Source organism: Aulonocara stuartgranti (assembly GCF_965226115.1).
Source record: "Aulonocara stuartgranti genome assembly, chromosome: 11".
Taxonomy (NCBI): Eukaryota; Metazoa; Chordata; class Actinopteri; order Cichliformes; family Cichlidae; genus Aulonocara; species Aulonocara stuartgranti.
In genome coordinates this window covers 29609466-29626847 of record NC_138947.1, presented here as the reverse complement: position 1 = coordinate 29626847, position 17382 = coordinate 29609466, and the positions used below count along the sequence as shown (strand labels likewise).

Sequence of the window (17382 nt, the reverse complement as noted above, 5' to 3'; positions counted from 1 at the left end):
CTTGACTGTAACTTTCATCTGTGTTAAACCTGTAAAATCCCATTTTTTCTTTCAGTTCCCCTTAAAGAGATTTGAACTTCCATTTATTTTGGCCACTTGAGGCCTATAGACACCTTATAGAGCTGACAGAAAGTACTGCATGCACTGTGCATCTTTTTCTCTGGAGTGGATCAATATTTAGATTCACACCTAAAGTTTAAAACTATTCACACACACAAAAAATGAAAATATCAGTTCACTAGGCTGGCAGAACTAAGAAAACTACTGATTCATCTTTTCTGGTTACATTTTCACAGGGAAAAACATAACTGCTGCAGATTTTACCTGTTGTTATGTCTTTATATTGCTGGATGAACTGAGATCAAAACCAAACCTACATAAACAAGGCTATTCCTGAACAACTACAGGCCTCTGTTGTGTCTGCGGGGGGGCTAAACCCACATTAATGGCCACAAAAAGACTCAAAGTGGAAACTAAGTTTGCGTGTATTGTGATCTCACCTCATTGCCATGCACCATAAGGTGGTGTGTGGTGATCAGGGCTTTGAAAACCACCACCCAGCTGGCATTGCCAGCCCTCTCTATCAGCGTGTCGGCCATCTGGGGGACGTTCACGTTGGTTTCTTGGGTGGCCTGGATCAGGTCTGAGAAGCACAAGGGAAAGATGGAACAAGAGGTCAGTTCATGGATACTAGCAAGGGACAAAAGCAGCACAGGTACAGACTGTGCTGAAAGCCTTTTCATTTTAGGAGGTAATGGCAACTCAAACTGCTACACTGAAAGAAGGGAGATGGGCGAGAAGTGACGAATAAGAGTGCACTTGAATAAATACAATGACACTGCATCTGGCTGCTGCTACATTTCACAGTCACACTCTCACAGTTGTCACTTAAACTGACTGAACAGTTTCGCATGCAAAGCACTCCCTCAAATTTAAAAACACCTTCAAATGGAAAGAGATTTTATACAACCTTTTTTCAAATGGTCTTGTTCTCAGAATCATATTAAGGAGCTGCCACTTTTATAAACTAAACTGCCTTGGCCACACAACACATTGTCATCATTGAATACCATCTTTTAGGGCTATAATTAGATATTGATCTCTGTGAACTCTTATTTTGCCAATCGAGTGTCCATTTTTAGTCTGCAGCAGGCTCATCTGTGCAAGCAAGAAGAGCTTATCTGTGTGAGCAGAGCTGCGTTGGGAAGCTGCTGATTTCCATCATATTGAAATGTACTTAGATGAGCTCTTCACATTATGCCACTAGAGCATGGTGTGAGTCACACTGGCTGCTGCTTTGTTTCGTTTCTGCAACCAGTCATTAACACCAGCAGGCAGAGCGTGGAGAGGAAGGCAGTGGAATATTCCACAGCAGAAAGACACAGAGAAGAAAATGAAGCAAGAACTGCACTTTCAATCAGACGTGTGGACCTATGGAGGGCAGTCAGTGCACCACCAGGAAGGAAAAAAAGTTTTTAGAGTTGTTAAGTAGCTGAGCGATATTAAATCATAAATTACCGATATCAATAATCCATGTTAATAATTAAATACATTTCAAATTCAAATTCAAATTTTATTTGTCACGTACACAGTCATACACAGTACGATATGTAGTGAAATGCTTGGACAACTGCTCGTGACCTAAAGAAAACAAAAAAGGAAAGGCTATGAATAAGATATGAAATAAATATGAAAAATTAAAAAGGGTAAATTTAACTAGGAAGGAATAAAATATAAATTAAGGTTAAAAATGAAATAACTGTACAACACAAATTTAGAATGAAGGGTAAATTTAACTGGGAAGAATAAGATAAAATATATAAATTAAAGTTGAAAATAAAATAACTGTACAACAAAATACACAATATAGAACTATATAAGAATGTATGAAGAAATCTAAATCTAAATAAATATATACACAATAACAGCAGCTGTACAAGTATTAACCGGAAATGAAGAATATAGTGACCAGTGTTGTGCAAAAACAAAGTCCAGAAAGTCCAGTGTGTGTGCAAGAACCATATGTGTGGGTCAGTACTGTGTGGTGGTGTGATTGAGAGACCGTATCGCCTGCGGGAAGAAGCTCCTCCTCAGTCTCTCTGTGTTGGTCTTCAGGGAGCGGAATCGCTTTCTTGACCTCAACAGAGAGAACAGTCTGTTGTTGGGATGGCTGAGGTCCTTCACGATCTTCCTGGCCTTGGTCCAGCACCGCCTGCTGTAGATTGAGTGCAGGTCAGGGAGCTCGGAGCGGATGGTGCGCTCAGCTGACCGCACAACCCTCTGTAGAGCTCGTCTGTCCTGCATGGTGCTGTTCCCGAACCAGGTTAAGATGTTTCCCGCCAGGATGCTCTCTATGGTGCACGAGTAAAAGTTCCTGAGCACCTTGGAGGGCAGTTGGAAGTCTCTCAAGCGTCTGAGGTGGTAGAGATGCTGTCGGGCCTTTTTCACCACAGTGTTGATGTGACAGGACCATGACAGGTCCTGCGTGATGTGAACTCCGAGGTATTTGAAGCTGTCCACTCTCTCCACTGGGCACTCGTTGATGACGGGGTCTGGTAGTTCCTCTCCTGCTTAGTGCTGAAGTCCACTATCAGCTCCTTTGTCTTACTGACGTTTAGAAGGAGGTTGTTCCTCTGGCACCAGTTCTCCAGATTCCTAATCTCCTTCAGGTAGGCCGTCTCGTTGTTATCAGAGATCAGGCCCACCACGACGGTGTCGTCAGCAAACTTGATGATGGTGGTGGAGCTGGTAGTGGCCACACAGTCATATGTGTACAAAGAGTACAGCAGGGGGCTCAGAACACACCCCTGGGGGGCTCCAGTGCTGAGAGTGGTGGAGGCTGAGACATGTCCGCCCATCCTTACTGCCTGTGGTCTGCCAGTTAGGAAGAACTTTATAACAAACTGAACTACAAAACAACTGAACTGGAAGGGGAAAAGGAAAAACTGCAAAACCAATGCTCAGAGATGCAGAGTAAGCTCAATGACATGCTGAGAAAAAACACAGAACTCGAGGAACTTTCAGACAACTTGAAGTGCAAAAACACTGAGATGCAGGTGCTAAAGCAACAACTAGAGAAAACAAACAAAGACCTGCAGTGTACACTTCAAGAAATCGAGAGGAGCAGTCAGCAGTTGGAAGACACGCACAAGAAATTACAACAGAGTTATACAGAGCTGCACAAGGGAAAGCTAACGCAGGAGGCAACATCTAGAGAAATGAAAGAAAGGCTTGAAGACAAACAAGCCAAATTAGAAGAAGTGGAGAAAACATGCAAGAGACTTGAGCAGGAGAATGCAGAGACAATCGATCAGCTGCGAACCCTCATCCTAGACAAAAAAGTGCTCGTGCAAAAGCTCATGGAAAAGAAGAAAAAACGCTTCCGCTTCTTCTGGAGGAAGAACACTCCTGCTTTTTCTTCTTTTTCTACTTTTTCTACTGCTGATGTCACCTCGTCTTCCTCCACCTCTGTTCCATCTTAATTTTCACCTCTCCTCTCCCTTTCTCTCCTGACACCTCTCCCTCCCCTGTCTCCCTTTAACTCCTAACACCTGTCCCATCTCCCCCCCTCTCTCTTTTCACCCTCACCCCCCAACCAGTCCCGACAGTTGACTGCCCCCTCTAGAGCCTGGTTCTGTCATAGGTTTCTTCCTTTATAGGGAGTTTTTCCTATCCACTGTCACACCTAGTGCTTGCTCAGAGGGGATTGTTGGGGTTTTCTCTCCTCTATCTCTTTCCTTCTTTCTATCCCTTTCCTTTACCTTCTTCTTTACAAACCCCCCCCCCCCCCCCCTTTCTATTTCCCAAATTAATAATAAACACAATTGGCAAAATTTTAAAAAGTCAGATCAATGTCTTCATTCAAGAATGAATTGTCTTTGTCACGGGGTCATGTGTATTTTGTGTTTTCCTCGGGCTGGTGATCCTTGCAGTCGTTGAGCCCAGGAGTCCAGATTTTTAGTGTTTTAATCGCATTTAGTGTTACATTTTAGATCACAACAATAGGATATCCACAATTTAGGATTCAGGCATTTGTTTTTTTCAATATTGTAATCATTCTATGATTGAGTAGATGATACTTTCTTTAAAGACAGAACACATTTGGGTTCAACTTAAATAAAATGTGTGGTATCCTTGGTCTCAGCTAGGTGAGGACCTGCGTAGCAGTAGACATTATAAGAGAGATACTCTTTCCTGTACAACTTTATTTTTGGACAAAGTCTGCAAACCTTTACATGTTTTCTCTTTATCAGACTCTCCATAAATGCAGTCTTTATGTCTACTTAATAGAAAATTAATTGAAAGAATCTTTCAAAAAGCTTCCCAATAAGTGCTTCCAATATGGCTCCTGAATAACAGGTCCTGCTTCTAGAAAGACTGTAGTATCTATTTGACTTTAAGCTGCTGATGTTCTTGAGTCATTTAACAGATTCCACCTATCTACTAGCCTCTGGCCCAGTGTTGGTCAAGTTACTTGAAAAAAGTAATCAGTAACTAATTACTGATTACTTCCCCCAAAAAGTTACTTTACTGATTACTTATTTTCAAAAGTAATTAATTACTTAGTTACTTTTTTAAAAACACGATTTACAACCTGAATAGGTGATAAAGCGATAGATCTTTTAGCCCAATTCTACTTTTTCTGCATAATCCATCATATAAAATGTAATCAAATGGAAAAGTCTCTTTTTTTTAAACTTGTTTTATCAGTTTTAATCTTTTAACTTTATGCATCAAGCAAAAATTTAATTATATCCAACATTCTCTGACTGGAAGAAATTAGTTTAACATTTAAACCTATTTTCTACACATTCCAGCACATAAAATAAAATATTTTTTGTGTTTACACTCAGTCTTTCAAATAGATGCAAGTAAAACACAGCAGAAAACAAATAAAGTCAAAGACTAGCGGTCCTGTTGCTCTATTTTCACCTGTAAAGCAGGAGTGGGGTAGGCAGAGGTTTACCCTGGTGCAGGTGTGCCGCGCGGTCAGTGGAAGAATCCGCGAGTTTCTCTGTGAGTTTCCCATTACGTCGTTGTGCACTCGGTGCTTGCTTGGAAGTTTAGGGGTTTTTTTCGCTGTAAAAAGAAGTTTTCTTCCCACGCATAATGGACACTAATGTTTTTGTCACTTTTTATGGAATCAAACTCAAAGTAAGGTCAGTACTTCCACGCTTTAAACGCTGCACGCTCATACTCTCTCCCGTACTCAATATATTATCCATTGTTGATCTGCACACAGCTGTTGTCACGAACGTCGCACTCGCTTACGTCACTGTCATGAGACATTCTTCTTAACAAAACTCTTATATTTTAATTAATTAAAGCAACTTTAAAGGTCATTTTAATTTCTTAAACACATTTTCAATCAAATAACGTTAGCTAACTCCTACATTTTCCACTTGAATATTAAATGTTTGTTGCTCAAAAATAAAGCTGATAAAGAGGACAAAGCACGAAAAGCTTCGAATATCCACCCAAAAATAAGACCAGTGTTTAGCTGTGTTTCCTCCCTCCTGTTTATCAGCATTTTAGAGATAACGGAAAAGCCTCTGTGCAGGAAATCTATTCACTGGCAGACAGGAGAGGCATACCTTCAGCGAAAGCGTGAGGAACGAGATAACTAGATGTGTGCTCAAAGTGATGGACAGAAAGGCAGAGAAAAGATGACCGCTGTCATTTTAATAGCCTTGATACAGCAGAGCAAGCCAGACACCAAATATTTCCGTTGAGTCTTGTCGATTCATTAACAGTGTCATATCTATGTCTGCACACTTAATGGCAGCACACTGGGGGGAAAGCTGAGAGGTGTCCATTCAATTTTCCTCTTTGGCTTATTATTGACTAAATGCCACTGCATCTGCACCTGGTACATCGTACAGTAGGAACAATCTGCAACCAGTATTGGGAACTTGTAAGTTTTACTTTAAAAATAAGACTGAATGTTTCAAAAAGTTATATAGAAGATTGTTTTGTTAACTTTTGTATTGCTAGTATAATAGTATAAAATGTTTTTGTTTCCATATCTATTATTTTTTTTAATCAACAGAAAACTGAAGTGGACACCAACATCTAGAGTCATGTAAATGCTCAATGGAGTGCCCAAACTGCCTTTCCTTGAATGGTCACATGGTTGATTTATAGAGAATAGTCTGAAAAAGAGAAAATATCCAAAGAACAGCAGTTCTCTGGGAGAAAAAGTCTTAATGCTGCTAGAGGTCACAGCAGAATGATCAGACTTCTTCAAGATGAAAGGAAGACAACAGTAACTCGACTAATCCCTCGTCAATACCAAGGTATGCAGAAGAGCATCTCTGAATGGACACAATGTTGTGCCTTGAAGCAGATGAGCCGCAGCAGCAGAAGACCAAACTGAGTGCCACACCTGTCAGCTAAGAGCATGAAACTGAGGCTGCAGTTTTCACAAATGGACAATGGAAGACTGAAAAATGTTGCCTGGTATGATGAGTCTCAATTTCTGCTGTGGCATTTGAATGGTAGGGTCAGAGTTAGGCATAAAGAACATGAAAGCATGGATCAATCCAGCTTGTATCAAGGGTTTAGACTCCTAGTGGTGGTATAATAATGTGGGGGACATTGTTTTGGCACACTTTAAGCCCCCTAATACCACCTGAGCATCATTTGAAATCAGTGATGTGGACGTGACGGTACACAGATTAGCATCATAGATGAGCTGCCAACAGATCTGCAGCAACTATGTCATGCTTTCAGGTTGTGGACCAAAATCTCAAAGGAATGTTTCCTGCACCTTGCTGAATGTTTGTCAGACAAGAATCTTCTGGATTTAGACTTTGTCTTTGTTCATGGAGACTCTGGCTTTACTCAGCATCCTTGACATGATGTTTGGAGACATCGTGTAAGTCTGCTTTGAGCAAAAGTAAAATTTTCATTGACATTCCAGCGAGAACCACAAGCGGTGTAGACAAACGTATCTCTGCACCTTCTCTCGATAAAATTATTTATTTATGGACTGCTGTTAATTTTTCCTCATCCCATGAATAAATCAAAACCTGTATTCATCGGTATGAGTAGGTGGGAGAGAAAATGAATGAATAATGATGTAAAAATTGCGTTCAAGGGCGTTTTGTCTTTGACAGTCGTGTTACAAGTCCGCTGGCTTTTTTGCTTCCTCTGTCATGCTTTCATCATGCAGCAATGATGACTGCGCACGTCCTCTCAAATAGTAAGGCGGTGCACATGCCCACAGCACACGCACGAACACACAAACATGTAAAGTGTGTGAAGGATAATCCCTACAGGGCTGATGAGTCAGCAGCCTGCGTCATCCTACGCTTTTCATCTCTGTCTGTCAGTCTCTCTCTCTCTGTATTTCCTCCTGTGAGGGTCAGTGCTGCTGTAAGACAGTGATGCAAAATACAAAGCTACTACATCTACTATCTCCATAAAGATTTTGCTTAAATCTACCCTAATCAGCATGTCAGATTCTAGCTGCAGGTTGTGAACATTAAATAAAGAATCTGGTCAGATCTGCTTGTGTGAAACTGTGCAGGATAAAGTCGAAGGAAATATTTCAAAAAGGCATGAGAAGCGAATCCCAATCGTACTGCAGGATAGGAACGTGGGTAGAGTCTCAGTTCAGATTAAGATTCTTAGCAGCAATTCAGCAGGAACTCCTGACTCATTGTCTCCCCTCCTCTTCCCTTTTAATTATTTATACGTGCGAGTATGAGTAGGAACGAGTGACACTGGGGACCCAGCGTAGCTGAGTGCTAGCACGCACAGATATAATCACCCTGACTAACAACTATTTGCATGTTTCGATCCACGTTCCGTGTACTGTGTGCAGAAATATGCAGCAGATGGAATCATAAATATTTTTATGGCATGGCTGCCTGTCTGCACCCTCTCTGCATGGGAAACACCAGCACAGTCCTAGCTTCTAGTCCAGATTCTGGTTCAAATCTTTTGTCATAGTTCACCTGTTGCAACAGTGAAATTTTACTTTTATGTGTAAAAATGAATTCCCAGGTTTGCTGTTAATTATTAGTAGTCAGGTCCACCAAATTCCAAAACTCTCCACATAATCCAGGTTATGTTAAAATCAGTTAGGCTCACGACTCCGTTGATTGAGCTCGGCAGCGTGCTATACACCACTGCATCCGACGCTTTCCATTGTGCTTGGTGATGTAAGGCTTGGATGCAGCTGCTCAGCCATGGAAAATCATTCCATGAAGTTTTCTATGTGCTGTTGTTGAGCTAATCTGAAGACCACATGAAGTTTAGAGGTCTGAAGCGATTGACTCTGGTGAAAGTTGGTGACCTTCAGCATCCATTGACCCTGGTCTGTGATTTCATGTGCCCTACAACTTCGTGGCTGAGCTACTGTCTCTCCTATTCCATTCCAGTTTGTTATAATACTACTAACAGCTGACCGTGAAATATTTAGTAGTGAGGCAATTTAACCACTGGACTTGTTGCACTATCACAGTGCAAATCCTATCACAATATTCACTGTGAGCTCCTGAGAGCGACCCATTCTTTTGAAAATGTTTGAGCAAGCAGTCTGCATGCCTAGGTGCTTGATATACACCTGTGGCCATGGAAGTGAAACACTTGAATTCAATGATTATGGTGGCCGAGTGAATACATTTGGCAATATAGTGTAGCAAACACACATATTTGTGAGGCGGATTCTCGTGTGATGGCCTGCAGTAGCATGGACACACTCAGGCACCTGAAATGCTTAAAGTACAGTTGGGAGGCTTCATTCTGTGGTATTTTGCGAATTACAACCCCAATTTTGGTTTTATTGATTGTTCCTGAAAAATAAATGTAAAACATCCATTATAGCTTAAAAACAGGAGGGTCAGTCTTGTACTGTGGCCACAGTATACCTTATCAGCATACAGCTTGTGTCCTTCATTTAAAGCCTAGGGAACAGTTTAGCCGTTACACAAGGTTATTTGTGACATGAAGATTATAATAGCCTCTACACTATTTCGCACATTTATTATTTTATTTTGTTCGCAAATGTGCATGCGCACACAAACACAGATTTTTCCTGCTCTATTTTACAACCACAGCACCTGAGCCGCCTTTGTGCAATGTACCGAACAAAGACGGGAGATACATGATCATGTTGTTTCAAAACAGGAGGAGAGAAAACAAGAGATCCGCACCTGTTTGAATAAGAGGAGCTCATTCAAACAGGAGCTCTAAATGACGCGCGTATACATGCAGCAAAAATGATAGCAGACTTCTGTTGCAAAGGTGTTCCCTGAGCAGGTGGTGCTGCTGGATTATATTGACTGGGCTCGATCTTCTCACACTTGGAACTTAACATGTGCTCTGTTGACCTAAATGTTCAGATAACTGTCACAGAATGCTTTATCAGGATGTTCGCAGCATCTGCCACACCCAATAACTCTCAAGTGGCAGGACTCGGATTTCAACTAGCTCTTCCTTTAACGCATCAATAACTGTAAGCGATATCAAAACCACTGCATGTGAGTGCAACTGAAGGCACACCACCAAGCATGAGTGCACCACAAGATGCACACATATATGTGCCATAGCGAGGCCTCCTGCACCAACAACACCCTCGACATTTTTCTGTTCTTTTTCATAGATTATTTTTTACCAATGTGTCGAGAGACACTTGGGACATGCCAAGGTGGTTTCCTAGGCAACAGGCTCTGGTGTTTGCAGTGACATCGAGGATGCGGTGAAATTTCTTTGAAATCATCTTCACAGTAGCAAAATGATAGGGGTTATCTAGCCAAAGCCAGATGCATGTGAGTCATACCAGCCTGAACATGGCTGAGAGCAGAAGCGGCTCTGAATCCACATAAATACTCAGCTTTACCCTTCATATAACCAGTGGTTATTTTATCTTGTCATATCCATATACAGTAGCTCCACATTTGAACAGATGATACATAAACATGAATATTGGTTTATTCAGTAAGCAGTGTGAGTGTGTGCATGTATGTGTGTGTGTACGCGTGTTTGAGTGTGCAGAGCGTGATACAAGCCATGCTGCATGAGTTTACACATGAATGGACCACGAGAGCGCAGTGGTTATTTATAGCTCCTTTCACCCTTCAGCAACATGTAAGGGGAGGGGGGGGGGGGGGGGGGGTTGTACCCACAATGCACTGCGCTCCATAGTAGCATGGCACCAATGCGGTGTGGCAGCCAAACAAAGAGGAAGCCATTGGGATTCAGACGCTGTGGAGGCTGGAAGCAGCAAGCAGGCATCCCATATAATGTTGCAGTTACTGCTGGTGGACACAGATAGCAGCGCCATATGGACGCTTTGGCTTTTGGTGACACTTCACCCCGCTGCTGGTGGAGTTTGTAGATTTGTTTTTTCAGGATCCCACATTCATTTGTTTCTGTATATTAGTGTTTTTTAATAATTGGAAAAACTTATTTTGATCTGGCATTAATGTCCTGATCTTATCTGCTATATCCTGTATAGTGGCTTGTCGCACTTAGCTTGTGTAGAAATATCTACATTTGTGTTGACACTTACAAAAAAAAAAGGCAAAAAAGTCCTGCTATATTCTTATGTTATGATACGATTTGGAATAAAAGAGAAGAAGTTTAAGAAAATGTGATCAAGCACAGTTAGAGTGGGAGACAGGCACTTGGCTTGGTGGCGATTAGTAGGTATTAGCATGGTTAACTAACATGGTGTATTAGTTAGTGATATTACCTTTTTTAGCCTGACTGGCACTCATTAAAGGTGTGCGCTCAGTAAAGGTGGCGGATCAATTTAAATATCGATAGCATCCATACCAAGGATTTTTTTGGGGGGGGGGTCACACCTATTATTTTGCCCCAGAAAAGCCGTACCAGATACATGTTTACACAGTACAATATAAATGTGCCCATAGACCTTGAACAGCCTGATTTACTGTGATGATAATATAGTTTGAAATGAACCTTCACTGTTCACTGGACTGGTTCATCGCTCATCATATGACTAATCTTTTCTGTCGGTGAACAGATCTGTTTTTGCCAGCTATATTTACTGATTAGTCTTCCTCTAATTACTCTAATTGTCCTTCCTCTTGCCCACATCCCCTGTATCTGAAAACTGCTGTTGCTATCTGAGATTTAAATTAAACAACAAAAGAAAAACTTACTTATATTAAATCAGTTCTGCCTTCTGTCTTGCTGTGGGCCTTTGCTACACTAGTCAGTGTATTAGCTGTTTATTTCCCCTAAGTATGAGGGTCTTCCCTGTGTAAACAGAAAATTGTCTAGCTTGTGGATTTCTCTTGGGTGCAGCAAGTTGTGCTCTGAGGAAGGTTCAGCAGACAAAGACAAACATCTGTGTGCTGAACCATGTGCTGCAGCCAAGACATTTTTTGTTGTTGACTTTTTTAGGGGGTTGTTGCACTTGTTTTTCTGACAAAGAAACATTTATCTGTGTGTTTGTTACAGAACGTGTGCCCAGAGGTGAGGAAGTACAGAAGAAACATGGTACACCACACATAAGTGTGCACATAGCACCTGGTGATGTTATTTACTCTCTGAGGTCTAATTCAACATAGATGGCACCCTTTAGCAGATCATTACATGAACTAGAGCAGGGCGATATGGCCAAAAATATTTATCACGATATATATTTGAAAATTTGCGATAACGATATAACCGACGATATAATTGATGCGAGACAAAATACAACTCCACAACATTACTAGCGCAAAAAGACAACCTTCCATTTATTTTCACTTAAACAGGAAGCTGGTTTTTATGTACATTAAAGCTTTATAAAAATGTAACAGTGCAAATGCAAATTCCTTGCTGAAAGTTTAACCAAAAGGCATTTCCAGTAGAAATGGGCTGACATATCCTGAGCATAACCATGTATAATATCCACTGAAGTTAAAAAGAGGTGCTTTACAACATTAAACTGCAGTGTGCAGTACGCATTTTTCAGACCACATAAGGTGCACGGGATTATAAGGCACATTAAGCGAAACAAAGCAGTCAGATAAATCAAACTTTATTAAACTCATTCTTCTTGCTTCCTCCACTTCTGTACCATTGATTCATTAATGCTGTATTCTATCACAGCTGCTCTATTCCCATGTTGTTGCAGTATATTAATGACTAACCTCGTATTATGGATGGATTATCTCAGTTGTTCTCCTGACTGAAGTTTGGTCCGTTTACAGCATCCTGCCATGCGATTGCATTTGTCTCTAACCATCAGGAACCTTCACGTTAACTTTTATAAGTGGAAAAGTGTTAGTGTTCGTCCCCCAGCTTCACTGTTTATGTTATGCTAACATAGCTGTGTCGCTAGCGATCACGTAGCACATAATTACATACCAGCTAGCCCAACTTCAGTAACCCTACAAACGTCACTGCTGTTTAGTTTCCTGTCTTCATTTATGTTGGAAGTGATAGCAGAGCTGTACGTTTGATTTTTTTCAGAAATCTCTCAGTCAGAACATGCTATATCATGCTTAGGTAACTAGCGAAACTAGCGAGCTAACTTCCGCTAGCTTCCTGCTAACTTCTTAAATGTAATAACTTTTGTTTTCATGGATGCCTGGAAGTTAAACTTTATAGTTACACCTGGTAAAGCAGCAACGCTGATCGTTTTATTAAAGATGAAAGAATTTAGACAGTTTTTAACTCTCAGTGATGCTGCAGTGTTGTTTGACCTGAAGCATACGGAGTTTAGGACCCAGATTACTCCCAGATTTAAGAGCATCTTAGTCCGACAAATACGACAATAACAACGCCCGCTTGCATGTTCTGCAAAGAAATGTGCTTTGTTGTGTATCTGACGGACAAACACCAAACCAGTTCCGCATCACTGAAGTTGCACCATTTTTACAAACCAATTCTGGTTCATCTGTTTCACTCAACAATCGGCCATGTGCGCATGAAAACAAAGGCACTGCGCATGCGCGTTTTACTCCCATTCTATCGCGATATTTCATTTTCCTATCGTTGCTTAACATTATACCGGTATTACCGTGAACGGTATAATATGGCCCAGCCCTAACATGAACTACTACATACTTTTAAATACAAGCGCGTTCATGCTCACAGGTGTGCACACGGGTGCTCACACACACACAAACTACACCCTTTTTGGCTCCTACCTCAAAGCACACTGTGCGCCGTCGATCTTACGTGCTGCACAATAATGTTTAATATTTAGTATTTACTGTTATATTCCCATAGATCATCGTGATGTTGTTTATTCTATTGCTCTCGTTTTCTTCTGCTTGTTTTCCATTTTTTTTTCGTTCTCAACAGGTGATCCAGGTGATTGATACATGTATTTTTTGTCTGCTTATTTTGTTGGTTTTTGTTTTTTGCCCTCTTCTCCGCTGTTTTTCTTTCCCTCTTTCTTTCTCCCCAGTCAAGTCTGTCCCGTATTTAGCAAGTGAAAATAAAATAAAATAAACAATAAAAGGTGAATCAAATAGACCATTACGGCAAGGCTGGGATGGTCCATTTGGTAAAGTAAATCCGTTGGGCATCTTTCTTCGCCTACGCCTAAGTCTGTGGCGCTTCATTAAGGTATTAAGGCAGACATGTATGTTAACTAATCATGTTATTCTTTATATCCTCATTATATCACTATATGTGTTTTTTCTTCTTTTTCTTTGCAAGCTAGATATTCCTTCTGCAGAACAAAGTAATCAGTTACTATTAGCATCACTGTCTGATAAACACTTATTTACAGACTTGCAAGGCAAAACATTTCAGTGACCTCAAACTGCATCTGTGCTACAATTTGTTTAGGAACATTTAGTTATAAACCACAATGTACACATAATATACATGTGATGTAACGTACACGTAAGGTGACAGGTTGTTAGCGGAGATCAGCTAGTAGTGCTTGTAGTATACAATATTTGTAAGGATTTGAATGTTAATAAAATAATTCCCAAAAGCTATATAGATACTGATACCCTAAGCAATTCATATATTAAGTTTAATCAAGATTCACTAACAAGGACTTAAGGAACGGACTACATACGTACATATGATAATTATAGTAAGATTATTATTATCATTATTATTATTATGCAACTTCATTGTCAAGATTTAGGAGAACAGTTTAATAATAACTAACATGATTACCAAAGGTTAGAGTTTTGGTCAGGGTTAGGGCCATTATCAATGATAACATTGAACTTAGTGGGTTCAACTAAACTCTTAAGAATCAACAGAAGCAGTAACAAACTACTGAAAACAATCTAGCCTTGAAGTAGTTTTGAAGTAGAGTCACATTTTCTTGTGACACTTTGCTTTTTATTGCAAATGTCAGATCCTGAAGCAGATAGAAGGAGCAGCCTAATAAAACAGCAGGAAACCCTAGCCTCCCTGCATTATTGATATGCAGCCCTGGGTACAGACATGCCCCTTTACTGTGGGAGATTCTGCTGTTGTTTACCTGCATACCAGAACAAAGGAGTGTACGCTTGCATCCAGTCCTGCCCATTTAAGCACAATAACCCCCTCTGCCCCAAAAGATTCATCTTCACTGTAATCGGCATGTTTTCATTCTCAGGCTAGCAAACTCAAGGGCACTGCGACCTCTAAAGAATATGAGTAATAGGCCTGAGAGGGAGGGTAAGAGGTGGGAGGAATTAAGAGAAAAGGAGCAAATACTTTCAATCTGGTGCTCACATTTAGAGTAGATGGTCGGATAACAGCGGCATGGGGGATCCATAACCCGGCTCATTAATCTGGACACACACTGTTGGTAGAAGAGTGCACCTCCCACACATTGCTTGACATTAGAAAGACTTTCGGAGGCTTTTGCAGAGCCCCGCTGTGCGATCAGCGCAGCAGTACATGGCCAGCCTTCTCAACAACCTCCTTTTACTCTTGCACTTGTTCTCTGAAGCTCATCATTAGGCAAACACTGCACTCGAACAGTATACAGAAGAGAAGAAGAACGAGTGGGAGTAGAGATGATGCAGGAGAGTCTGAATAAATAAAATGAATATCACAGTCCATAACTATTTGGACATTGCGTCAGTATAAGAAAAGGAAGAATTCTTCCCCAGCTGCACCATTTTAAGCAAAAATCTTTAAGAGTTATAAAGGGAACTGGTCCATCACAATTTCCAAGCACAAGAATACAGAATGGCAAGCTTGCAGGTAGAAATCAGAAAGCTTTTGTTGTTTTTTAGCTTTGAAATACAGTGAAATTAGGAGTGAAGTTGATAATGAAACCATGGAGAATGAGTATTGCTGAGTAAAAAAGCAAAAACGAAGCAGGTAAACAAAATGTAAACACTGTTAAACTTGATAGAAAGAAGAAAGTGTGGTTAAAAAGAAGGAACAATTCTTGAGATGAAGCAGGCTCAAGGCTTGGGTACGTCTGGCTGCCAATGGAACTGCCAGCATGTTGGCACTTTTGGGTGATTGCACTGCGGACGAAAGCCACGGGACGGATGTAGAGGTATACGGGAACATGCTGACATGCTGTGTTCAGCCAAATGTGGCAAATGCTTTGGACAAAATTTCATAATTAAAAAATTTTAAATTGCTAAACAGGCAACTTTTAGCCCTTTTACATTAGTTTGTACTCCGGTTGGTTCTGCACAGCTTGAAACGTATTTGGGGTTTTCCATTAGGCAGTAATACCTGGTAATAACCAGAACCCTAAAACCACATTTTGAGTCTCAAAAATGCCTTCAAATTTTTCAGGACCGGCATTTTGTCCCCAAATTGGTGACGGTTCGTCCCAACAGGTATAGTGGCATGCCAATTTTTGGTCACCACAAAGTTTTTTCAACAAACGTGCACACACACACTCACACACTGTGACAACAGCAAGCTGTCGCAGGTGTCAAAAACAGTAAGATTACAGCACTAGATTGTACTCGTAGCTCACAGGATCTAACCGAAGCAGCATGAAAATGTACACTGCAGAAGCAGCCAGCACTTTCTGTGACGATATCCACACTGACAGCACAGGGTCAACAAGTGGAGGTGCTTAAAAAGATGTCACTTTGTGTCAGCTTTACTGACATATTTCAGGCATGCCAAGCCTCTGCTGTTACAGAGAAAACTGGGCATGTCTTCAGCATTTCCACCATGCTTGGAATGAAGGCCAAGTCTCTGAATCCCACTGAAGATAAGCTAAGCCATGCTAACCTGCCTGTGGCTTCATATTTGCTACAGATACAGAAGTAATATCACTCTTTGCATCTAATGCTATGCGGGAAAGTGTGCTTCCCAGAATGCTCACTCTGGATTAATCCCTCAGTGCAGAGACATGAATCTAAATTGTAGGTGTGAAGGATCGCCTGTCTCTCCATGTTTGCCCTGTGAAAGGCTAGTGACTTGTTCAGGGTTGCCATTCTATCACATTTGCACATGGAAAATCATAAAAACAAATATCCATAAGATGGATATTTTACAGAGATATTGTCTGCACTAGACCGCCTTTATTTAGGGCAAATAAAGTTGAACATTGACCATGTAAACGAATACAGACACGCTTCAAGCCCCTTCCCCCATCCTCCATCCTATGAGGAGGCAGGAGGCCTCTCAAACATGGTAACACATTGATGGTGACTCATGTTGTGGTAACAGCACCATAGCAGCCAAAGGGGACTCAGCACGCTGTTTACGTTTCTCCCCGCCTCCAACACACACACAGAAGGTATTGTATCCTGTGTTTGCTCTAAGCAGAGTATAATCGTGTCTCTGGGTAAAAAAATGAAAAACCCCCTGTTCATCAGAGTGACTGGATTTAGAGCGGTCGGAGAGCTGGTGATAATGATTGCAGAAAAAAATGGACAGAATGTCAGCTGTGACGCTTAATCAGGTCATTATAATCAACATTGCAAAGGTTTAAATATTGTGTAGATATAGAGAAGCAAAGAGAAGAGCAGGTGGAACATGATGCCATACATTTCTGAAAATATAACCTTCAAACTGTAAACCTGTTATAGCTCCCTAAACAGCATGAGGATTAAGAGGTGAGGGGCAACATAAGCAGTGGCAGCTAGAGATGGAGGCTATTAGGAACAGCAGCAGGAGTTGTGGTGCCCGTCCCTGAAAACAAAGAAATCTTCATTTAGCAGATGTTAAAATCCTGTTACACTAGTTATCTAGTTGCTTCCCTTCAGGCTGCAGAAACCCTGTGTGTCCTCTGATCCACACGCTAGGCCTGTATCTAGTTGAAATTGTTGACCAACTGCGCAAAGAGAGGCATTGAAGCACTGCTCATAAACTCCTAATTTCTAAGGCAGTGAAAAAGAAAACTGTCTTTGCAGGTAATAACAAAACGGACCTGATGGTTGAAGTAGTTTTGTCGCAGTTGCTGTTTCAATGTGCTACGGTGGCAGATGTTGAGTAATCCACTGACTCCAATCAATCTAGGCAGAAAGAACCAAA

At 41.0% G+C, this 17382-nt stretch overlaps 1 protein-coding gene across 2 annotated transcripts in view; it reads right to left on the bottom strand.

The window, feature by feature from the left end:
* The window catches only part of snap91a (synaptosome associated protein 91a), a gene marked incomplete at its 3' end in the record, with an annotated part of 41165 nt that overhangs the window by 17118 nt on the left and 6665 nt on the right, over window positions 1-17382 (bottom strand). For both annotated transcript variants that reach the window (XM_082551463.1, XM_082551464.1), the window contains exon 2: window positions 501-643. In XM_082551463.1, the coding sequence (XP_082407589.1) occupies window positions 501-643 (143 nt within the window). The remainder of the gene's footprint in view (window positions 1-500; window positions 644-17382) is intronic.